The sequence below is a fragment of the Pelodiscus sinensis genome, chromosome 10, assembly GCF_052426305.1.
Source record: "Pelodiscus sinensis isolate ZL-2025 chromosome 10, ASM5242630v1, whole genome shotgun sequence".
Taxonomy (NCBI): Eukaryota; Metazoa; Chordata; order Testudines; family Trionychidae; genus Pelodiscus; species Pelodiscus sinensis.
This window is the reverse complement of record NC_143061.1, coordinates 56,080,212-56,104,359: the sequence shown is the minus strand read 5'-3', so window position 1 is coordinate 56,104,359 and position 24,148 is coordinate 56,080,212. Positions and strand designations below refer to the sequence as shown.

The following is a 24,148-nucleotide window of genomic DNA, read 5'->3' as shown; positions in this document are numbered from 1 at the left end:
CTCCGCCTCCCGCCAGCCGCGGGGGCGGGACCAGGCGGAGTGCGCTGGGGGCGCCTGTGTTCCAGGGGCGCCGTGCCAGGGCTGGGAGGGGGGGGGGGGTTCCAGTAGCTGAGTGCCAGGGCTGGGGGGTTCCAGTATCTCTGTGCCAGGGCTGGGGGGGGTTCCAGTAGCTCCAGGACTGGAGGGGGGGCGGGGTTCCAGTAGCTCAGTGGCAGGGCTGGGGGGTTCCAGGCTCTCTGTGTCAGGGCTGGGGGGTTCCAGTATCGCTGTGCCAGGGCTGAGGGGGGCTCCAGTAGCTCAGTGGCAGGGCTGGGGGGGGTTCCAGGCTCTCTGTGTCAGGGCTGGGGGGGGTTCCAGGCTCGCTGTGCCAGGGCTGGGGGGTTCCAGTAGCTCCAGGCCAGGACTGGAGGGGGGCGGGGTTCCAGTAGCTCAGTGGCAGGGCTGGGGGGGGGCTCTAGTAGCTCAGTGGTAGGGTTGGGGGGGTTCCAGGCTCTCTGTGCCAGGGCTGAGGGGGAGGCTCCAGTAGCTCAGTGGCAGGGCTGGGGGGGGGTTCCAGGCTCGCTGTGCCAGGGCTGGGGGGTTCCAGTAGCTCAGTGCCAGGGCTGGGGTGGTTCCAGGCTCGCTGTGCCAGGGCTGGGGGGTTCCAGTAGCTCAGTGTCAGGGCTGAGGGGGGTTCCAGTATCTCTGTGCCAGGGCTGGGGGGGGTTCCAGGCTCTCTGTGCCAGGGCTGAGGGGGAGGCTCCAGTAGCTCAGTGGCAGGGCTGGGGGGGGGTTCCAGGCTCGCTGTGCCAGGGCTGGGGGGTTCCAGTAGCTCAGTGCCAGGGCTGGGGTGGTTCCAGGCTCGCTGTGCCAGGGCTGGGGGGTTCCAGTAGCTCAGTGTCAGGGCTGAGGGGGGTTCCAGTATCTCTGTGCCAGGGCTGGGGGGTTCCAGTAGCTCAGTGGCAGGGCTGGGGGGTTCCAGTATCGCTGTGCCAGGGCTGGGGGGTTCCAGTATCGCAGTGGCAGGGCTGGGGGGTTCCAGTAGCTCAGTGGCAGGGCTGGGGGGTTCCAGTATCGCTGTGCCAGGTCTGGGGGGTTCCAGTAGCTCAGTGCCAGGGCTGGGGGGTGTTCCAGGCTCGCTGTGCCAGGGCTGGGGGGTTCCAGTAGCTCAGTGCCAGGGCTGGGGGGGGTTCCAGGCTCTCTGTGCCAGGGCTGGGGGGTTCCAGGCTCGCTGTGCCAGGGCTGGGGGGGTTCCAGGCTCGCTGTGCCAGGGCTGGGGGGTTCCAGTAGCTCCAGGCCAGGACTGGAGGGGGGGCGGGGTTCCAGTAGCTCAGTGGCAGGGGGGAGGGACGTGACGTGGAAGGGAGGCGTGTCTGAGGGGAGGCGAGCTGCGCGCGCACGTCGGGACCAACTCGCAGTCCCGAGCCGACAGCAGCCCCGCCCCCTCGGCGTCTGCGCCGCTGCCACGCCCCTGGTTGAAAGACAGCTGGCGGCGTCCCGGGCGGCCAATCAGCGGCGCCGGGGCTGCATGCGGAATGAGGCCGGGGCTGCGGCCCTTGTCATGCGGGCCCGAGCGGAGGGCGCGGGGCACAAGATGGCGACAGCCATGTACCTGGAGCACTACCTGGACAGTGAGTGGCGGCCCGCGCGGGGGCGGCGGCGGGAGCGCGGGGGGAGGGGCACCGCCCCGCCGCGGGGGGGCCGTTGGCGCGAGCGCTGTCGCTACTGCAGCTGGCTGCGGGAATTGCAACTGCGTCACTCGCCCCTGGGGGCGTGGCCTCGCCTGCGTCATCGGGCGCGCCATTTACGCGACGGGTGCGCGCCTGCGTCATCGGCGCGTGCCGAAGGCGGGAGCGCGGCGCGATCGCCGCTGGTCGCTTGTGGCCCGGCCCCGCCCCGCCCCCATCAGCTCCCCGCCTCCTGGACGGGCGGGGCCGGTAACGGACACCCCCCCCCTCCCGGGGCTGCTCGCCGCGCTGCGCGTGGGTCCGGAGCGACTGATGCTAATGGGGGGCGCGCGGAGATACCGGTAAGTGGGCTAGGGCGGGGGGTGGGGTGCAGGGGGGGGTTCGGGGCGGGGGACCTGGGCGGGGGGGTGGTTGGGGGGCTGGGGCGGGGCGGGGTGTAGGAGGGGGTTCGGGGGGGGACCGGGGTGCAGGGGTTGGGGTGGGGTGCAGGAGGGGGTTCGGGGGGGGACCGGGGTGCAGGGGTTGGGGTGGAGTGTAGGAGGGGTTCGGGGGGGGACCGGGGTGCAGGGGTTGGGGTGGGGTGCAGGAGGGGGTTCGGGGGGGGACGGGGGTGCAGGGGTTGGGGTGGGGTGTAGGAGGGGGTTCGGGGGGGGACCGGGGTGCAGGGGTTGGGGTGGGGTGCAGGAGGTGGTTGGGGGGGGACGGGGGTGCAGGGGTTGGGGTGGGGTGTAGGAGGGGGTTCGGGGGGGGACCGGGGTGCAGGGGTTGGGGTGGGGTGCAGGAGGGGGTTCGGGGGGGGACGGGGGTGCAGGGGTTGGGGTGGGGTGTAGGAGGGGTTCGGGGGGGGACCGGGGTGCAGGGGTTGGGGTGGGGTGCAGGAGGTGGTTGGGGGGGGACGGGGGTGCAGGGGTTGGGGTGGGGTGTAGGAGGGGGTTCGGGGGGGGACCGGGGTGCAGGGGTTGGGGTGGGGTGCAGGAGGTGGTTGGGGGGCTGGGGCGGGGTGGGGTGCAGGAGGGGGTTCGGGGCGGGGGACCTGGGCGGGGGGGTGGTTGGGGGGCTGGGGTGGGGTGTAGGAGGGGGTTCGGGGCGGGGGACCGGGGTGCAGGGGGTGGGGTGCTGGGGGGGTTCAGGGCGGGGGACTGGGGCGTGGGGTGGGGTTCAGAAGGGGTTTTTGAAGATGTATTGAAAATTAAAAATATGATTCAAGCAATCTGCTTAGCCAGCTCCTTTAAAATTATTATGTACACATTATCCTGATCTCCCCACTGAAAACATGTCCAACTTTAGTACCTCTTGTTTATCGTCTGACCGCAATGCTAGTTTATTGCATATTTCTGCCTTTTCTGCATTATTATTAACATGTTCAAATTATCCCTGTGGTAATGTATTAGTGCCATTGTTAGGATTTCTTTTGTACCTAATACTCTTTAAGCACTGCTTTTTTTTCCTCAACTCTGCTACGAATTTCTCCTTGTGTTCCTTTGTTTCTTTTATAAACTAGAGATATAAAAGGCTAACCAGTTAATGGTAAGCATTAGGCTTACCATTAACCAACCTTAACACTTAACCCAGACAGCCTCATGCTGTCTGGGTTGACCCCAACCAACCTTAACACTTAACCCAGACAGCCTCATGCTGGCTGGAGAGACCCCAACCCCCAGCCACATTAGGCCCACTGGCCAGAGGTGCTCCAGCTGCAGAAGGCCAGCCAGCATGATCTCAGTTAAAAGAGATAATCTTAATCATTTAAGGGGTTATCTTTTTATACCAATATTTACATTGCTATTATAAACCTATAATTAACTACTGATTTACATTCATTATTATTAACTTCACATTACCTCATTTTCTTCCTTTTAGAAAACATGTATATACCTTCACTTCACTGTAAACCAGATCAATTTTTTTTAAACCAATGTAGCCCTTTTCCTTGATTGTGACATTCTGGGTTTCTAGGAAAGTGTTCTTAAATTATTCTCTATTATCATTCACATATTTCTTCCTTCCAGCTGATTTGGCTCTCAGTTCTTTCAGCATATATATTACTGGTCTAGACGTCATTCTGTGTGCACACTATACATTTTGATTTTGTGTGTGAGCTTTTTCTAGAGATTTTTGTGGGTTTCATCATCTTCAGAATTTGGAATTTCAGACAAAAGTAGAACTGTTGTGGATTCAAAGACTGCAGAGCATCAGGAAATGGGAAATTGGTTCTAGGCATGCAGTCATGAGTCTGCAGCCACACATGTGAATTACAATGCTACCTCTAATTATAGACTTACATGATATTCCTCACTTAAATCCCTTCCCCCTGAAGCCAGCCCGCTGCTGTTGGTGGGCCTCCACACCCCCAATCACGGGCCTGACTGGCTGAACTTCCAGCTGCTGGCAACCTCTGTGGCTGGGGCTCCTGGTGCAGCACCATTGGTGGTCTTGCCAGACCATGGCAGTTGCCAGACTAGAGCCCCAGACCACAGAGGTTCAGTCTGTAATAGAAATTAAACCCATTTGAACATTTTCAGAAGTGGCCTATGATTTTGGTTCTTTAGGTGCCTGCATCTGTAGCCACATTCAGAAGTGCTGCAAACGCCCAGTTTCTGCAGCTGAAGTCAATGGGAACTTTGAGTACTCAGCATCTCTTAAAATAGGGCCTAAATTTTCACAATTTGGGTACTCAGAAATTGAGGCACCCTGAATCCTGGCATTCGAATCCTCGATGCATGAGGGAGTGCCCCCTCTTCTTGTGTCTGTCTAATCATAGTGTGATAAGATAAAATAAAATAGGCATTTTAATGGATACAACCACTGCCCCCAACCCTGGGGAGATTTATTTACCTCAGTGCTGGGCAACCTGCCATGTTGCCACATTCCATTGGTTTCTGTCTGCAAAGCTTTTGTCCTACCAGTACTACTAAAGTGACATGCCTGTAAAGCAAGGGCATGTGAAGTGAGGTGAGTGCTCATTATACACAACACTGACTGTGAGAGCCATGCGCTCCTCCCTGCATCCAATCACAGTTCAAATGGCACACCCCATAACTTCTAGGTACACAAGCACAGTTAACAAAACTACCCTCTCCCAGAGGACAGTCTTGGTTACAACAATCTTGCGGCCCACTAAGATGGTGGGCCACTCATGCAGCCCTCTCGCTATCCTAGGTTGCTGACTTACATGCTTAATTTTGTGGACAATGAGTAGCTTTGTTATTTCAGTGGGATTACTGATGGTAGATAAATTTATGCACGTGTGAGTCTTTTCAAGGTCAACGGTTTCTTTGCATTAGGAGGAATAGAATCTTCCTTTTATTTATTTTAACCAAAATGTTTGATTCTTGACAGCACAGCAAGTTCCATAAAAACTTGTGTCTCAATGAACATATATGGTTGCTGCTACAACTGTAGCTAATTATCTTCATAACTGTACATCACTAGCTGGTGGGTGTAACTCTCTTTGGATATACGTGGTAGACATCTGAGGAAGGTTCTGTGGCAGAGATGATGATTCATATGTTGATGCAGCAAAGGATAGATAGCAGTCTCCGTGCTTTTTTGTTTCAGGTATTGAAAATTTGCCTTGTGAACTGCGAAGGAACTTCCAGCTGATGCGTGAACTGGATCAGAAAACAGAAGGTATGTTCAGGTATTCTAGGAGGCAGTTGGGATGAAGACCCTTCCTCTGAAGGGTCATAACAATCCCAGTGGGGTTTGGCATGACAAGAAGGTGTAGCAAAGCTTTGGCTTTGGAGACAAGATACGTGTATGTTGTAAGTGTACAAATGTTAGTCTACTTGCATAGTAAATGGGAACTTGTACTGTCCTTCTTTCAAGCCCTAGTCAATAAATCAAACCAATGATTTTTGACCAGTTATAGCCACATATAATATCAAATTGTTCCAGTAGCGATGCCCACTACATATTGGTGGAGAATGTTTTAGTCTTTATTCTACAACATTTTATTTTGTGGTGGACTCTGGTGGCAATATTTATACTTCTGGAAGTCACATATAAGTAGTTTCTTCTCCTGTCTGTCCATATGTAAACATACTCCATAAAACTGACACAAACACCACACTGATGTTGTCATAACAGAGGAGGGAAAGTATGTGTAACCTGCGAGCAAACTAGTAGAATGTTGCAAACTTGTGAGAGATTCATGTTTAATGTTTGGATCTGAGCTTTCATACAGTGTGTGACTGTTATTGACAAATGATGGCACTGGAAGGAAAAGGAGATGGCAGCACAGAAGTTATAAAATTCTCACACTTAGACTGAAGCTGAAGAAATGTTGAAACCCAGGAACTGGAGTCAGTAGGTCCAGTTCTGATCTCACCCATGTAAATCAAATCATGCCACTGAGGTCGGTGGAACTACACTGGTGACAGCTGCTGAGTGCAGTATCAGATCTGGGCATGGTGAACCCTTTTTGAGATTCCTTAAGGGATTCAAAGATTATGATAACGGGTCATTAAGTACCATAGCTAGCGAGAAAGTATTTCACATATGAAATTAATTCTCATGCAATTGTACTTTCTGTTTGCGTTTCAGATAAGAAAGCAGAAATTGACAGCCTTGCAGCAGAGTACATATCAACCGTGAAGCACTTGTTGCCCGAGCAGCGTGTGGAGTACCTCCAGAAGATTCAGAATGCTTATAGTAAATGTAAAGAGTACAGCGATGACAAAGTGCAGCTAGCCATGCAGACCTATGAGATGGTGAGAATAAGTGCATGCGTGTTGTGTGTGCTTGGTCAGTGAGATTCATGCAAATGTAATCATGAACTAAGAAGGAGCTTTGGGGTTGCTGAAGTATCTGTATGTGGATTAACTCTTACTGACAGAGGGCAGTAGATCCCTTAAGACACATTCTTTTCTGTTTCCCCATTGGCTTACCAAGAAAACGCCAGTTTTCATTTTGTTCTATTATGTTGGTGTCAAACAAGCTTCCATTGTGATTGAACATTGAGTGCTCCACTGCTGCCTGGTTTGTTAGTCGCTGCTGTGAATATCTCCATTTTTTGTGTTTCTGTTTCTCATTGCATTTCTTGACCTCAGAAGTGCTGTTGGGAACGTCCAGGGAAGACGACACACTAGGGAATATGTTATGACTTTATATGACTGAAAGTTATATTCCTGCCAAAGTCCTGCCCTGTCCTAATTATAGCCGGAACACGCCAAACTATTTTGCCTTCACTCTATGGACTAGGGGTAAGGGGAGAGGATCTTCTAGTTCTTGAGAGAACAGCTTTGTACTAGTGCTGTTTTCTTGTTGGGGACCCTGTTAGTACTCACCCCTTTATCTATTTTATGGACTTTTGAGCGGTGCTCATTTTTTTCATATTTTGTCTCTGAGAGCGAGGACTGCCTTTGACTTACACTTGCACACTACTGGAGAGAATGAGCTGGCAGACAGTAAAGCAGTTGGGCAAGTCTGTCTGCAGTTCCAGTGCCCTCTGCTGGAGAAAGACTTATGAGTGAGATGAAGGGCTTGAAAAGATGGTCTGGTAGCCCAAAGACTAAGCATACTAGTTAGAGCAGGGTTTCCCAACCTATGGGTCGGGATCCAAATATGGGTCGCCATTACATTTCAAAAGGGTCGCCAGGTGTCTCCCCAGGTGGCTCTTAAGGAGCCATTCACACATTTTTTTGAATTGCCCTGGGTCACCAAGTCTTCCTGAATTGTCAAAATGGGTCCCCATCTGGAAAAGATTGGAAACTGCTGAGTTAGAGTAACAAAAAATGTGCCACTGCTCCCCTAGCTCCCAAAGCCACAGCATTCAAACTGCACTCTCTCAGGTGTAACACTGCTAAGCAGTTTTGCATTTAGAACATTTTTTTTAAATGCAACACGTACTAAACTGGTCAGTTAGCAGAAAAAATATTTGACTGTATTATTTAAGAATTTAGCTATTTGATGAACATTAGCAAATCTGCCAAATAGTATTTGATAGTTGTAGAATTGGTTAGATAGTGGGGGGAGGAATTGTTAAATAAGTTATTCAACTAGTTACCAATGAAATTTGTTGAAAATATACCTACTTACTTGCTCAACCAGCCCTGCTCGTAAAACCGAGATGTTAGATCTTCTTTCCTTGTCCTGCTTTGCTTCATAGCTACATTGTCTGAGTTGTCTTTAGAGTCTGCTTCTCATCTCTTCCTCTGGGTTTTCTTATTTCTTTCTTCGTTCCTCCCCAACTTTGGGATCTTTACCTTCTTTCCTTTTTTCTTGCCTTTCTTCCTCAACCAGATCTCTCTGTAAATATGCCATACATCTCTCTCCTAATTTATCCTTCCTTCTCTCATGCCCATTGCACTCTGTGGACATGGGAAAGTCAGTGGATGTGATATACCTTGACTTTAGCAAGGCTTTTGATACAGTTTCCCACAATATTCTTGCCAGCATGTTAAGGGAATATGGATTGGATAAATGGACGGTAAGATGGATAGAAAGCTGGCTAGAAGGCCGGGCCCAGCGGATAGTGATCAATGGCTCGAGGTCAGGATGGCAGTCGGTTTCTAGTGGAGTGCCCCAAGGTTCGGTTCTAGGACTGGTTTTGTTCAATATCTTTATTAATGACCTGGATGAGGGGATGGATTGCACCCTCAGCAAGTTTGTAGATGACACTAAGCTAGGGGGAGAGGTAGATACGCTTGAGGGCGGAGATAGGGTCCAGAGTGACTTAGACAAATTGGAGGATTGGGTCACAAGAAATCTGATGAGGTTCAACAAGGACAAGTGCAGAGTCCTGCACTTGGGACTGAAGAATGCCAAGTATTGTTACAGGCTGGGGACCAACCAGCTAAGTAGTAGTTCTGCAGAAAAGGCCCTGGTGATTACAGTGGATGAGAAGCTGGATACGAGTCAACAGCGTACCCTTGTAGGAAGAAGGCTAATAGCATATTAGGTTGCATTAAGAGGAGCATGTCATTACTCTCCTTTATTTGGCTCTGGTGAGGCCACATCTGGAGAATTGTGTCCAGTTCTGGGCCCCACACTACAAAAAGGATGTGGATGCATTGGAGAGGGTCCAGTGGAGGGCAATCAAAATGATTAGGGGGCTGGAGCATATGAGGAGGGGCTGAGGGAATTGGGTCTGTTTAGTCTGCAGAAGCGAAGAGTGAGGGGGGATTTGATAGCAGCCTTCAACTTCCTGAAGGGAGGTTCCAAAGAGGATGGAGAGAGGCTGTTCTCTGTGTGACAGATGGCAGAACAAGGAGCAATGGGCTCAAGTTGTGGTGGGAGAGGTCCAGGTTGGATATTAGGAAAAACTATTTCACTAGGAGGGTGGTGAAGCACTGGAATGGGTTCCCTAGGGAAGTAGTGGAGTCTCCATCCCTAGAGGTGTTTAAATCTCGGCTTGACAAAGTCCTGGCTGGGTTGATGTAGTTGGGATTTGTCCTGCCTAGAGCAGGGGGCTGGACTTGATGACCTTCTGAGGTCTTTTCCAGCTCTGTGATTCCTGTCACGCTTCTGGGGCGCCAGCTGCCAACCTGCACTGCTGGATCTGTATCAGAGCCTGATACAGAGGCAGCAGCATGGGGTGGCAGCCAGCTCCATGGGATGGGGCTGTAGGTGGGAGCTGGCTTTTAAGCTGGTCCTACCCCACTCCCAGGGAGCAAGCTGCCACCCTGCATTGCTGTTTCTGATACAGAGGGTAGCAGCGTGGAGCAGCAGCTGGTAAGCACCAGGTGCATATTGGCTCCTGAGGAGCCACCTAATGCTGCAGGTGTGTGTAACCGCTGACATTTTTAGTGGTTACATGATTACCCAGTTCCCCACTTTTTAACATCGCTAGTCAGAACTTATTTCTGGCTGATTAATAGTAACAACTTCTGGGCCTTGCTGACTTCACTCTGTTTTTACTTAATAAACCAGAATTGAAAGACTGTGTCCCCTGACAAACCCCTGAGTGTGCAGCCCCCAGTATTCTGGTGTAGCAGTCTTGAGGGGTTTCAGTAAGTGCTGCTGGAAGATTCCAGGTTGATGACACTGGAGTTTTCTCTTTATCCAATGCACAGTGATTTTTCTTGTCACTCCAATAGGCTGCCTTGGCCCTGACTTTAGAATGACAATCCCAATGGCAAGCAAGTTGTACACCAGCCCGTCTGACTTTGATTCCTTTTCAGAAATTGCTATTAATGTCTCTTGTGATGAGGACTCTTTGCCCATAGAGACTAGAGTGAGAGCACCTAATTTCACACAGACTGCAAGAGGTGTCAGTACTAACTTTCAAATGCTATGGGCTTTTTATTTAAAGACTATTGTCACTAGGGATGTTAAAATGCGTGTAATTGAGTATCTGTGCAACCACTGAACGTTTCATCAGTACATTTAGGGCAGCAGTTAGCTCCATGGGAGCTGGTGCACCCTAGGAATTGTCTTTTAACCCAGATACCTGCACATACCAGCTCCCTCCTGCTGCCCTGCGCTGCTGCCTCTATCTCCAGAGGTAGCAGTGCAGGATGGCAGCCAGCTTCCCAGGAATGGGGCGGGAGCCTGTGTGTAACTCTGAATGTTCTTCGATAAGCTCAGGTTTATTGGCTAATCGCTTACCGTTAAACTTTCACATCCCTAATTGTCATGCTCTGTATTGATGCTTCATTTATAAATACTTAATACATGATTATTAAATGTTTGTTCTAAAGTGTAGCAGTTCAGTAGCAGGTTAACTAGTGCTTACAGCCATCTGTGATAACACATTCTACTGATATGCTTCAGACCATCTCGAACACATACTACTCATGTCTGCAACATGTTTATAACCGCTATTAATACTTTATTAACCTCTTCTAAATAATTTGTGTACCCTTTATTATAAAGTTGTAATCCTATACCTGTCCAAGCAGTGACATGCTTAGTAAGGGTGAGTCGTCTGAGTCTGCCCTACACTGTTGGATTAGCACCTGCCAGAATAACTGGGGTTTTTTGGTTGGTTAGTTGAATTTTTTTTCAGCCTTCTGGTTTCTCTTCCATACAGGTGGATAAACACATCCGACGGCTGGATGCAGACCTGGCCCGATTTGAAGCCGATCTGAAGGATAAGCTGGAAGGCAGTGACTTTGAAAGCCCTGGCGGCCGAGGCCTGAAAAGTGAGTTATTTGTGATGTGACCAGAAAAGCTTGCTGTAAGATGTGCATTTCCATTGTAGGGCTTTTGAAGCCTTGGCGTATGGGGTTTATTTTACGTTATGCTTTTCATAGAATCCTAGAATACTAGGGCTGGAAGGGACCTCGAGAGGTCATCGAGTCCAGTCCCCTGCCCTCATGGCAGGACCAAATACTGTCTAGACCATCCCTGATAGACATTTATCCAACCTACTCTTAAATATCTCCAGAGATGGAGATTCCACAACCTCCCTGGGCAATTTATTCCAGTGTTTAACCACCCTGACAGTTAGGAACTTTTTCCTAATGTCCAACCTAAACCTCCCTTGCTGCAGTTTAAGCCCATTGCTTCTTGTTCTATCCTCAGAGGCCAAGATGAACAAGTTTTCTCCCTCCTCCTTATGACACCCTTTTAGATACCTGAAAACGGCTATCATGTCCCCCCTCAATCTTCTCTTTTCTAAATTAAAAAAACCCAATTCCTTCAGCCTTCCTTCAAAGGTCATGCTCTCTAGACCTTTAATCATTTTTGTTGCTCTTCTCTGGACCCTCTCCAATTTCTCCACATCTTTCTTGAAATGCGGTGGCCAGAACTGGACACAATACTCCAACTGAGGCCTAACCAGCGCAGAGTAGAGCGGAAGAATGACTTCTCGTGTCTTGTTCACAACACTCCTGTTAATGCATCCCAGAATCATGTTTGCTTTCTTTGCAACACCATCACCCTGCTGACTCATATTCAGCTTGTGGTCCACTAGAACCCCTAGATCCCTTTCTGCCGTACTGCTTCCTAGACAGTCGCTTCCCATTCTGTGTGTGTGAAACTGATTGCTCCTTCCTAAGTGGAGCACTTTGCATTTGTCCATATTAAACTTCATCCTGTTTACCTCTGACCATTTCTCCAATTTGTCCAGATCATTTTGAATTCTGACCCTATCCTCAGAGCAGTCACAACCCCTCCCAGCTTGGTATCATCTGCAAACTTAATAAGCGTACTCCCTGTGCCTATCTACATTGTTTCCAGAGTTGTAGGTAATCTTGTCATTGATGCAACCATTTGGGAGGCAAAAGAAGAAAAAAATCCAGTCTAGAGCCCTCTTAACCATTCTTGCTGGAAATGGTCCTGTCCCTTGGAGAGTCAGCATATCCTTTCTCTAGGACACTTGTTACGAGCACTGCTTCAGAAGAAGCTGAGTTGTGGTGGCAAGAGTTGGCACGAAGTGTGGATCTTAAAATTTTGATGCTAAAGCTGAGCAAACTCTGCCACAGCCATGCCTTGCCTGGAGACGTAAAAGATCTCGTGTTGGGAGAGGATGATTTTTCTCATTAAAAATAAAATCCTAACTTTATTTTAACTTAAGGGTCCAATGTAACCTGATGACAAGAGGAGATTTTAAAGGAAAGAGTTAAAGGACAATGCCTGATACAATTTCTAATCTATATTAAAGTATATGGCAGAAAGTCAAATTAAATAGAGTAAACAATGAGTGGTGTATTATAGAGCTGGAAGAGACCTCAAGTCCTGCCCCCTGCCCAAGGCCGGACCAATCCCAACTAAATCAACCTAGCCAGGGCTTTGTCAAGCAGAGACTTAAACACCTCTAGGGATGGAGGAATCCCCAGGGAACCCATCCCAGTGCTTCACCACCCTCCTAGGGAAATAGTTTATCCTAATATCCGACCAAGACCTCCCCCACTGTAACTTGAGACCATTGCTCCTTGTTCTGCCATCCCTCACTACTGTGAACAGCCTCTCTCCATCCTCTTTGGAACCTCCCTTCAGGAAGTTGAAGGCTGCTATCAAATCCCCCCCCCCACGCTTCTCTTCTGCAGACTAAACAAACCCAAATGCCTTAGTCTCTCCTCATAAGTCATGTGCTCCAGCCCCCTAATCATTTTGGTTGCCCTCCGCTGGACTCTCAAATGCATCCACATCCTTTCTGTAGTGGGGGGCCCAGAACTGGACACACTATTTCAGATGTGGCCTCACCAGAGCCGAATAAAGGGGAATAATCACTTCCCTGGATCTGCTGGCAATGCTCCTCCTAATGCACCCTAGTATGCCATTAGGCTTCTTGGCTACAAGGGCGCCCTGGTGTCTCACGTCCAACTTCTCATTCACTGTCATCCCCAGGTCCTTTTCTGCTGAACTGCTTCTTAGCCATTCAATCCCCAGCCTGTACCAATACTTGGGATTCTTCCCTCCCAAGTGCAGGACTCTACACTTGTCCTTGTTGAACCTCATCAGTTTTCTTTTGGCCCAATCCTCTAGTCTGTCCAGGTCACTCTGGACCCTGTCCCTGCCCCCCAGCGTATCTACCTCTCCCCCTAGCTTAGTGTCATCCGCAAACTTGCTGAGGGTGCAATCCATCCCCTCATCCAGGTCATTAATAAAGATGTTGAACAAAACCAGTCCTAGAACAGATCCTTGGGGCACTCAGCTAGAAACCGATGGCCAACCTGACATCGAGCCGTTGATCACTACCCGCTGGGCCTGACAGTCTAGCCAGCTTTCTATCCACATAGTCCATTTATCCAATCCATACTCCCTTAACTTGCTGGCAAGAATATTGTGGGAGACCGTAGCAAAAGCTTTGCTAAAGTCAAGGTAGATCACATCCACTGACTTTCCCACGTCCACAGAGCCAGTTACCTCATCATAGAAGCTAATCAGATTGGTCAGGCAGGACTTGCCCTTCGTGAATCCATGTTGACTATTCCTGATCACTTTCCCTTCTTCCAAGTGCTTCAAAATGGATTCCTTGAGGATCCCCTCCATGATTTTTCTAGGGACTGAGGTAAGGCTGACCGGTCTGTAGTTCCCTGGATTGTCCTTCTTCCCTTTCTTAAAGATGGGCACTACATTTGCCTTTTTCCAGTCTTCCGGGATCTCTCCTGATCTCCACGAGTTTTCAACGATAATGGCCAAAGGTTCCACAATGACATTTGCCAACTCCCTCAGTACCCTCGGATGCATTAAATCCGGGCCCATGGATTTGTGTATGTTTAGCTTTTCTAAATAGTTCCTAACTTGTTCTTTCCCCATCAAGGGCTGTCCACCTCCTTCCCATGCTGCGTTGCCTAGTGCATTTTTCTGGGAGCTGATCTTGTCCGTGAAGACAGAGGCAAAGAAAGCATTGAGTACTTCAGCTTTTCTGTCACTAGGTTACCTCCCTCATCCAGTAAGGGCCCCACACCCTCTCTGATCACCCTCTTATTGCTAACATGCCTGTAGAAACCTTTCTTGTTACCCTTGACATCTCTTGCTAGCAGCAATTCCAATTGTGCTTTTGCCTTCCCGATAACTCCCCTACATTCCCGAGCAATATATTTATACTCTTCCCTAGTCATCAGTCCATGTTTCCACTTCTTGTAAGCTTCCTTTTTGTGTTTAAGCTCACCAAGGATGTCCCTGGTAAGCCAATCTGGTCGCATCAGAATGGTTTCTTCCTGTGCCTTTTAATAAGGCTTCTTTAAAATACTGCCAGCTCTCCTGGACAACTTTCCCTTCATGCTAACATCCCAGGGAATCTTACCCATCAGTTCTCTGAGGGAATCAAAGTTTGCTCTTCTGAAGTCCAGGGTGTGTATTTTGCTACTCTCCTTTCTTCCTTTGGTCAGGATCCTGAAATCTACCATCTCATGATCACTGCTTCCTAGGTTGTCACCCACCTCTACTTCCCCTACTAGTTCCTCCCTGTTTGTGAGCAGCAGGTCAAGCTGCGCATGGCTCCTGGTCGTTTCCTTCAGCACTTGTACCAAGAAGTTATCCCCAACATTCTCCAAAAACTTCCTGGATTGTCTGTGTGTACTGCTGTACTGGTCTCCCAATAGATGTCAGGGTGATTAAAGTTGTCCATGAGAACCAGGGCCTGCGATCTGGAAGCTTCTCTCAGTTGTCCAAAGAAAGCCTCGTCTACCTCATCCACCTGATCCGGCGGTCTATAGCAGACACCAACCACACATCACCCCTGTTGCTTCCACCTGTAAATTTAACCCATAGACTCTCAACGTTTTAAATTGCTGAGGACATGGTTTTGAGGTTTGTTCGGGGGCCGCTGGTGGTGGTGATGTGTATGTTGCACCCTGACTAATCATGCATAGTCCTGGGAGGGGAAGATGTTGAGTGTATTTTCAAAGCACTTTTTATGGTACAGGCCAAATTCCCCATGCAGCTCTGTCAGCTTCTTTTATGGGGTGGATCAAGATGCAAACCAGAACAGAAGTTGGCACTATGCATGATATAGTAAGTGTAAACCACACATTTTTAATATCAAAAGAGCCTTGTACATACCATAAAGAGCCTACAAAACACAAGTTTAAGTAATAGGAGCACAAATAAAAGCATCCAATGCTTTTTCTCAGGTGCCCTTAATTTGAAATAATTCTGGCTTTCAGAAGGACGAAGTCAGAAAGACAAGAGAGGCTCCCGGGGTCGAGGCAGGCGAACATCTGAAGAAGATACTCCCAAAAAGAAAAAATTAAAAGGAGGGTAAGAGACAAATAGCCAGAGCTTTAGTTGCTTTATGGAAAAGTTGTGTAAATTCATGAACTGCTAAGCCAAACCTTCCTGGCCCTTTTGATAACACTGGACAGTTTGTGTATCCAGAGTGCAGACTCCATTTAAGTATGTTCTTTTTTCATGCTTTCTCCTGGTACCAGTGTCAAGAGATTTTTGCATTATTATATTCTCATATACTGAACAAGGAGTTAATATGCTTAGGAAAATGTCTGTATCCAAGGAGACAGGAATGCAGTCTGTTGCTTCATGCAAACATAAAGAAAGTAGCTTAGCTTTTTTGTGTGTGGCCATACATATTGGTGTACACTGAGTTAGACTGCAGATTATGGTGATCTGCAGGTATTCTGTGCTGTTGCATCACTCTCACCAAAATCCTAGGGCATTCTTAGAATAATTTCCTGGTATTCTACATCCTAAAGCAGGCATCCTAAATAATCTCAAGTCACCTAATCCAGTTCTTCGAAGCAAGCAGGAAAGAATCTCAGCTCTACTTTTCATACACTCTAATACTGTTACTTTGAATATTTTGAAAGTAATGCCAAAAATAATTCCAGTTTCTCATTAAGCATCCTAAATAGCATTGCCTGGTATTCTAAAAACATTTTAAAAAGTTATAAGGCTTGTAGTGCTCCTGTTGATATCTATAATGGTCTTTACAACCAGGAAGAAACTGATTATATGCCAAGTGCTCCCAAATGCCTGAATAAATAAACAAACTGGAAAAATGGAGGAATATTACACTTTTTCAGTTGTTGTAGTCGTGACTTGAAACCAGAGTTCAACATATTCTGATAGAAATATGATTTTTAAACTACTACTGAAACTTCTGTCACGTTGCTGTTTTATTTGTCAACTCAGTTTTGCCAAGCTTATCACTGCTTTCTAAATAGTACTCCCTTTGTTTATATGTATTGTATGCTGCAAGTTATTCTTTCAGTTCTTTACATTAAACCTTTCATAATTTTGTTTTGACCAATGCTCAGAATAATCCAAATCCATTTTTATTTTTAATATATTTCCTGAAATAAATGATGAACGTTTAAGTTCAAGTAGGGATTTAAAGGAGTAGCTGGTTATCTGATAAGCATTGCCTTACTGACATACTTACTGCTTAACCGGTACCCAGTGGGGCCTTTCCAGCCTAGTTGAGCCCACTGCATCAAACCGCAGGCGGGAGGCCGCTCCAGCCCGGCCAGGCCCACTGCACCATGCCACCGGCATGGAGCTGCTCCTGTCTGGCTGGGCCCACTGCACCATGCTGTGGGTGGGAGGCACTCCAGCCAGGGTAGAACAGCCAGGGGGCTACTGCAGCAGTCTCCCACCTGCGGTGCAACGCGCTGGGCAGTTTAACCAATTCAAATGTTAACTGGTTAAATTATATGTTTAAATGGGATTTTGTATCCCTAGGCTCAAGATACATACTTAAAGCTAGATTTTTCAAGTGGACCTAATTATCTATGAAACACAGTTTCAAATGAGCAAAAGTAATTTGCTGTCATGTAAAATTGAGTAGTATCGTTTCCTCCACAGGTCTGAGTTTGCTGATACCATCCTGTCTGTCCATCCCTCGGATGTCCTAGACATGCCAGTGGATCCCAATGAGCCGACTTATTGCTTGTGCCACCAGGTGTCCTATGGAGAAATGATTGGCTGTGACAATCCCGATGTGAGTGCCCGAGAGGTGTTATACCTGGCAAGGGACGTAAAAGGCAATGGGAAGTGGTTCTCTAATTAGGAGCAAGAGAGAGACTAAGGAAAGCATTGGCCCTATTCTCAACATGAAAGGAGAGCTAATATCTACAAAATAACATTAAGCACCTCATTTTCCTTAAAGGTTAATGATGACCAGACTCTCAACACAATTAATATTGACAACCAAGGGGAAGACATGCAGGCCAAAATAGGGACAGAACTGATTCAAGAGTATTTAGATGAGTGGGATATGTTGAGGGCTCCAGGGCCTAATGAAATCCATCCTAGAGTACTTAAGGAACTAGCTGAAGCAGTCGCACAGCTGTTAGCAATTCTTTTTGAGAACTCATGGAGGATGTGAAAAGTCTCAGAAGACTGGAGAAGGGCAGACATGGCACCTGTTATTAAAAAGAACAACAAAGCAGACCTAGAGAATTAAAGACCAGTCAGCCTAACTTCAGTATCTGGAAAGATACTGGAACAAATTAATAAACAGTTTGTAAGCACCTAGTATTTTATAGAGTAATAAGGAATAGTCAGCATGGATTTGTTGAGAACAAAAAAACCATGCCAAACCAACGTAATGTCCTTCTTTGGTAGGGTTGCTGAGCTAGTGGATGAGGGAAGCAGTAGACATAATATGCCTAATTTTAGTAAGGTTTTTAATACAGTGCCACATGACATTCTCATAAGAAAACTAAGGAGATGTGGCTTAAATACAATTCCTGTAAGGTGGGTGCACAACTGGTTTGCAAGACAGTATCCAAATAATAATTAATGGTTTGCTGTTAAATGTGAGGGTGTATCTATTGAGAGCCAACAAGTGTATGCTCAGGTCGGATGCTCCTTTAATAGTTTCATTAACGATTGGATAATGGAGTAGAGAGTATGCTTATAAAATTTGCAGATAACATCAAGCTGGGAGGGATTGTAAGATTTTTTTTTTCAGGAAAGGGTTAAAATTCAAAATGACTTTGACAGATTGGAGAGTGTCTGAATTCAACAAGATGAAACTCAATAAAGATGCATGCAAAATAGTTCGCTTAGGAAAAATCAAGTGCATGACTGAAAAATCGGGAGTAACTAGCTAGGTAGTAGTGCTGCTGAAAAGAACTAGGGGCTTATAGTGGATACTAATTGAGTGAGAGTCAGCAGTGTGGTGAAGTTGTGAGAGTCTAATTCTGGGCTGTATTAACAGTAGTGTGGTATGCAGGGCCTGGGAGATCATTGTGTCTCACTGCTTGGTACTGGTGAGCCTGCACATGGCGCTAACACTTTAGAAAGATGAGGACAAACTGGAGAAAGTCCAGAAGAGAACAGTGAAACTCAGAAAAGGGTTAGAAAACGTGGAGGAAAGGTTAAAAAACCTGGGCATGTTTAGTTCATTAGAAGACTGAGGGAGCACTTGATAAGTCTTCAGATATGATGTGAAGGGCTGCTGTAAAGAGGACGGAGATTAGTTGTTCTCCATCTCCTGAAGGTAGGACAAGTAGCAATGGGCTTAATCTGTAGCCCGGGAGATTAAGGTGAAATATTAGGAAAAAAGTCTTTAACTGCAAAGGTTGTTAAGCTCTGGAATAGGCTTCCAAGGGAGGTCATAGAGTCCCCATCTTTGGAAGCTTTTAAAAAGAAGCTGGGCAGATGCCTGTTAAGGATGCTATAGGTTTACTAAGCCCTGTCATAGCACCGGGGGTTGGACTTAATTTCTTGAGGTTCCTTTCAACCCCATACTTTTCTGAAGATGGCTTATATTTTTTGAAGGTAGACTGGGTATCTGTTCTTACAGTAACCGGAATCTGTGCCCTGCACAACTTCCCAGAACAAATACATCTAATGACTGGCCTACTGAGGCAGGTTCTCTCTTTCGTAGTTTAAAATGTGCTAAATGTCTCCCTTATTTCTTGTTTCCCGATCTGCAGTGTCCAATTGAGTGGTTTCATTTTGCTTGTGTGGATCTCACCACAAAACCAAAAGGGAAATGGTAAGTGGGAGGCACAGGTTCTGTTTGTACTTTTACCCTGTCTATGAGCACTTACAACATTTTTTAGATCTGTTTCCTTCAGGCTATTTTTTCGTGTGCGATGTCGTCTTAAAAAGGAGGATTAATTTATCTGGTTCTGTTTTTTAAGAACATACAAGTTATGGCAAGGAGGGATCTTTCATGTTTAAAAAAAATCAGGTTTTTCTGCTAAGAACTAAAACCAGGTTTATTTTAAAATGGGGCTCAGGATCCCCCACTTCTGCCACGTTCTTCCTCCAGATGCCGCAACTCATTTGCTGGCTGTTCAAGTTCTCTTCTCCGTCTTTGTGCTCTGTAATATTACAGTATCAGCAAAAGAAAATGATGTCCATGTAGCTGATTTGATTCTCTTCTAAAATAGTGAAGTGCTCCCAGGCAAAATATTTATCTGTTGGAACGTAATACAGTGCTTTTCTGTCCTTAGGTTCTGTCCCCGTTGTGTTCAGGAAAGGAAGAAAAAGAAGTAAGAAAGGGGAATGTACACTGAATCCAGAAGAAGAGCTTAATATATTCTTTCTTACATGTTGCAATATTATCTAGTTTTTTACCTACCTTCTTGTTTTGATTGGAGATGTAATTGTCCAACAGCCAGTTGTAATTCTTATTTAAAAGGATGACGACGACTTGGTGTAAGGGAGGGTAGGATTTTTGAGAGAGTTGGCACAGGGCTTTTATGTAAGTTATTCTCACACAGCACTGATAGTTGCTACTATGAAATACTTGGAGCAGTCCACAGCCAAACTGTTTGCTGGTGCATTAGAATCTGTGAAACTGCCTGAAGCATTTCAAAGGAATGAGAGCTACATTTTCAGCATGGTGGATTGCCGCTGCCTAAACACAGTAGGCATGAAGCTGAGCATAATGTGTAGTAAGGGTCTCTGTATAATTGCCACCTGCATGAAGTTCATTCATACATTTAGGAGTGAAGTCATTTTTTGTGTGTCTATAGTCATGTAGCACTGAAGGCAACATGCAGGCCAGTGAACTGTCTCCAGTATCTTATTTCCCCAAAGCCCAGTGTTGTATGTAATTCTGGTGAAGCATGCTCTATGTATCTGAATCTGTACATCTCTTCCTGTTGAGAATTATTTCTATTTAATTTTGCATTGCTGCCTTTGGACTTGATCTGGCTCCCACATCCAGACCCTCTTTTGAATTCCTTTCTCCCCATAAACATTTGTCCATTTTGGAGGAAGAGAGATCTGCCTTGGATGGTGTCATAGTGGTAGCAAGAGAGTGCAGGCCTTCCTGCCAATGTCCCATTTCTCTGGAAATGCCTTAAGTTCTTTACTGTGAAGACAAAAACCTATTGTAGTGTTATGAAGATAGTGGGGTCTGATTTACTCATGAAATAAAATTAAAGCCTGTTTTCATTACTTGTATCTCGATGTTGCACTTTGGTACATAATCAGGAAAACAAGCTTTCAGAGGAGAATAATATTGTAATAAGATATAGGTTCTTTTGATGATGCAACAAACCATAGATGAAGTCTTTGACTTTTACCCTATTGCAGTTGTCTGATTTTAGTCAATATTCATCCGGAACCATTGCTAATAAAACAGAAGTCCACAAAGCAGGCATTTTATAAAAGGGGCATCTTGTTTGCTTGGTGAGAAATCTGCATGCTTTTTATTTGAGTTGCCTTTCAGGTTGACAGATAAAATGTGAATCTTGTTGTCATTAGTCTCATGCCCTATAGTGGAAGGGAGACAGAAATCCAAGAGGAAGAAAAGAAAATATTCTACACAAGTCCCTTATTCCCTGCCCCTTTCTCCCTCCCCCCCCCCCCCCCCCAGTATTGAGCTACACTTGGCATAGAAACTGAGAGGAGAGGCAAATATGGGTTGGTTTGTTTCTGTACTTCCCATATTCTGGGATTCCACCACCTATGGCCACAAGTGATTGTACTGGTGCAGCCCATCTAATAGACCACTGGAGTGTCAGAAAGAGGCTGTACTAGAACAGATTCAGGCCCACGGTGTTACAACAAAACAGAACCATCAGCTCAAGTCTGATTTGTACAGCACAATTTTAATGGAAAAAACAAAGATGGTGTTTGTTACAGGACTGTGCCCTTTGTGAATTTTGTCATGTAGGAATATAAAACACAGTTCCTGCTGAGCTCCCTTCTTGCCTCACACTATTTGCATTTGGCTTTGTAGGAGACAACAGTTAAACAAAAATGTCATAGAAACCCCCTCTTGCGATCAGTGTAGTTATCTGTGAATGTATTTTTCTTGCCACATGAGCTGAGAGAGTCTCCAGGGTTCTGTAGTTTAAAATGTGATGTACATAATCCTGGATGTCGTATCACTGTACATGGTATATATGAAGTGTTCATATTCATGTTTAATGGGACTGGTTTTTGACATTTTAAAATATGTGCACAAAACTTAGCCAGTTGCTAGAGGGAAGTGGGGAGAAAGCTCAATTGCACAAAGCTGGACTTGGGAGGATAGTCAGCTCTTTTTTGTGTCTCATCACAGAGTGTAAGAAATGATTCTGCCTCTGGCTTTTCTCTCCTCCCCCCCCCCCCTTCAAATCAGCATGTAGGTCAGTAGCCAGCAAATGCACCCATACCTCATTATCCTGTCACACTGGATTACAAGTAGGAGTGTCACTGTCTTGAAGATTGTAATATTGATGAAGACTCAGGCTCCATTTCCCCATCCATCCAATGATTCAATATTGTAGGCAATGCTTATATAAGAAAACATTTGTGAAATAATTGCTATAGATGGTAATTGTGTGGTTAAACTGATTCTCAAAAGCCAACACACCTCTTTGGAGGTGTAGATTTGTAATCAAACAGCTACTGATCTATCTGTGCAAAGCTGATTACCATAAACTTAGTTGCCTAGGGCAACAAATTTAGTGATTTTTTTTGCCTGGGTGAATGTAGCCTGGAAGAATGGATGCTTTCTGTTTTACTGAGAAGCAAAAGACCTAGAGCTTAAACTGTTATCAGTCCTAAGAAATAAAGATTCTGTGGGGACCACAAACTTTAGGTAAAATGACAGATGAAACTTGCAGCACGGCCTCTCAAATGTGTCAGATCATCTGAGCTGGAACAGAGTTTAAGCAGTAAAGCTGTCCCATATGGAACAAATCCTAACAAACAGGTTCTAATAGTTATCACAGAAGGTCTGTTTGCCCATTTGTTTCTGGGCTTAAGGTTTTTTGCTCCTCTTTAGACAGGAAGATTGTCAGCCTTGATCTTGGTCACTAAAGAATTTTTAAGTCCTGAATTGTGAATATGCAGTATTAAATTATACATTACCTTTATGGAAAGGAATGGACAGAACTGTGAGAGATTTAAAAGGAATATTCCACTAAAGATTATCTGGGAAAGCGTTTTCAGACACCTGTATATTTTGTGGTGGTCAGCTTTAGCACAGTTCATCCACTTTGGAGATGATGTATCTGAATGTTGTGTTTTATTTTCAAAGAAATTACTTGTGTTCCCTTTGTAAATGGAAGAGACTATTATAAATCTTTTTATTAAAAATGTAAAAATGTATAGCTGTATTTTTGGATTATGTTATAGATAATGGATATATTGTTATAAATAAAGTATTTTTGTGAATAAAAGTATGAAATCACATGGTTTCAGGGTTCAAGGCTAGAGCTTCAAATCTGTGCACGAATATCTTGAGCTCATGTCTTAGTCTCCAGACTAATGACTATTAGCTCCGTTAACTTTTGTATTTAACTCCGGGTTTTATGGCAGAAGTGGAACTTATTTCATATGCTTAAAATCCAGGGGTCAAGTTCTCTAACTCTCAACTGTTGTCTGTATGGTAGTGATAGAGTGAAGGTTATTCTGCTACCCAGTGGCTCCAGCTGCTGTCAATGTGCTGCCAATCCGAGTTTAGCAATAGCTCTGTGGCTGTAGCACTTGCCCCTAGAGCAGGGGTGGGCAATAATTTTTAAAAGGGGGCCACTTCAGAAATGTATGAAGTGGCCCTGGGCTGCACTGGAAGGGGTGGGAAACTTCTTGTGCTCTCCCACCCCCAGACCCTGATTGGCCTGGGGGTGGGGGAGCGCATGAAGTCTTTGCCCCTGCCGGGTAACACCGGCACCTAGAGAGAATTGCCAGCTCTTTTAAAACAGCCGATGGTTCTCTCTAGTGTAGGCTCTGCAGCCGGAGGAGACTTCACCTGCTCCCTCTGGCCCCGGGCCAATCGGGCAGGGGGAGAGAACTGCCGACTGTTTCAAAACAAGCAGCGGTTCCCTCTGGGGCCCTGCACCCCTGATGGGGGAGGAGACTTTGCGCATTCTCCTATCCCCAGGTCTCGACTGGCCTGGGGACAGGGAAGTGGCAGGGAGGCTGCAAGCCAGACCCACCAACTTGGAGGGCCAGCTGTCTTGAGGCTAGTATTGTAAGAATGCCATTGGTCCAGGTTTTCACAGGTTGACCCTTTTTTGAGGTAGCTGTCCTGGGAAACCTTGTGTTCTCCATGCATACTGTCATTTGTCCAGTATTATTAGCTCAGGGTCATCCCAGATGTTCAGGGGGAGATTGTACCTCACAGGGGGCAACACAGTGATTTTGCCAGTGCTCAACAAAATACATCTAATTTGTGCAACAACGTTTGGCTTTCAGGCTCATGTCTCGCTAGCTATTTTATGGCACATATCTGAGAATAGAGCAAGGCCTTGTACTTAAGTAGTTGCCTCCTACTTTGTGACCTTTGTCAAGTCATGGGTACCTTGTGGTTAGTTAAACTTTAGTTGTAAAATTGCACTTTGCAAACTGATTTGTTTGGGGTAAGGTAGGTATAATATGGTACTAAGCCAACAGTAATATTTTGTAGGACAGCAACTAAAAGCGCAAAGCAGAGGAGAATCAGGCCCGTTGTAGCCCCAGTACTATAATGTGTGTGTGGAGGGGGTGGTGGTTGGATGCTGCTTTTTTTTTTAGCAGAAAATCAGGTCAAAATCTGAAGCCGGAGCTCAGGCAGACTCGGTCTGATCTGTGATGCGGTGTGAAGCAGTGTGTGTGGGGAACCGAGCGGGTCCAGGTGCAGGGGTCGGGCAGGGCCCAGGTTTGATTTGGGGTGAAAGGGCAGCAGCGATGGGAAGGGACCGGGCCTGCCTTAACGTGCGCACTGCACAGAGCAGCGCTGGGCCCTGGGCGTGTTC

The 24,148-nt window shown here is 46.6% G+C and overlaps 1 protein-coding gene across 2 annotated transcripts; it reads left to right on the top strand.

Moving 5' to 3' along the window:
• Positions 1-1,354: 1,354 nt before the first annotated feature.
• Positions 1,355-22,610, top strand: ING5 (inhibitor of growth family member 5). Of its 2 annotated transcripts, none has more exons than XM_075937180.2 (8): positions 1,355-1,610; positions 5,226-5,297; positions 6,213-6,379; positions 10,642-10,753; positions 15,167-15,260; positions 16,821-16,956; positions 18,902-18,963; positions 19,427-22,610. In XM_075937180.2, the coding sequence occupies exons 1-8, from the start codon at positions 1,508-1,510 to the stop codon at positions 19,467-19,469; spliced, it is 789 nt and encodes a 262-aa protein (XP_075793295.1). In that variant the 5' UTR covers positions 1,355-1,507; the 3' UTR covers positions 19,470-22,610. The 2 variants fall into 2 exon arrangements, with proteins under 2 accessions (XP_075793295.1, XP_089637079.1); XM_089780953.1 differs by lacking the exon at positions 1,355-1,610 and adding an exon at positions 1,755-2,008.
• The last annotated feature ends 1,538 nt before the right edge of the window (positions 22,611-24,148 follow it).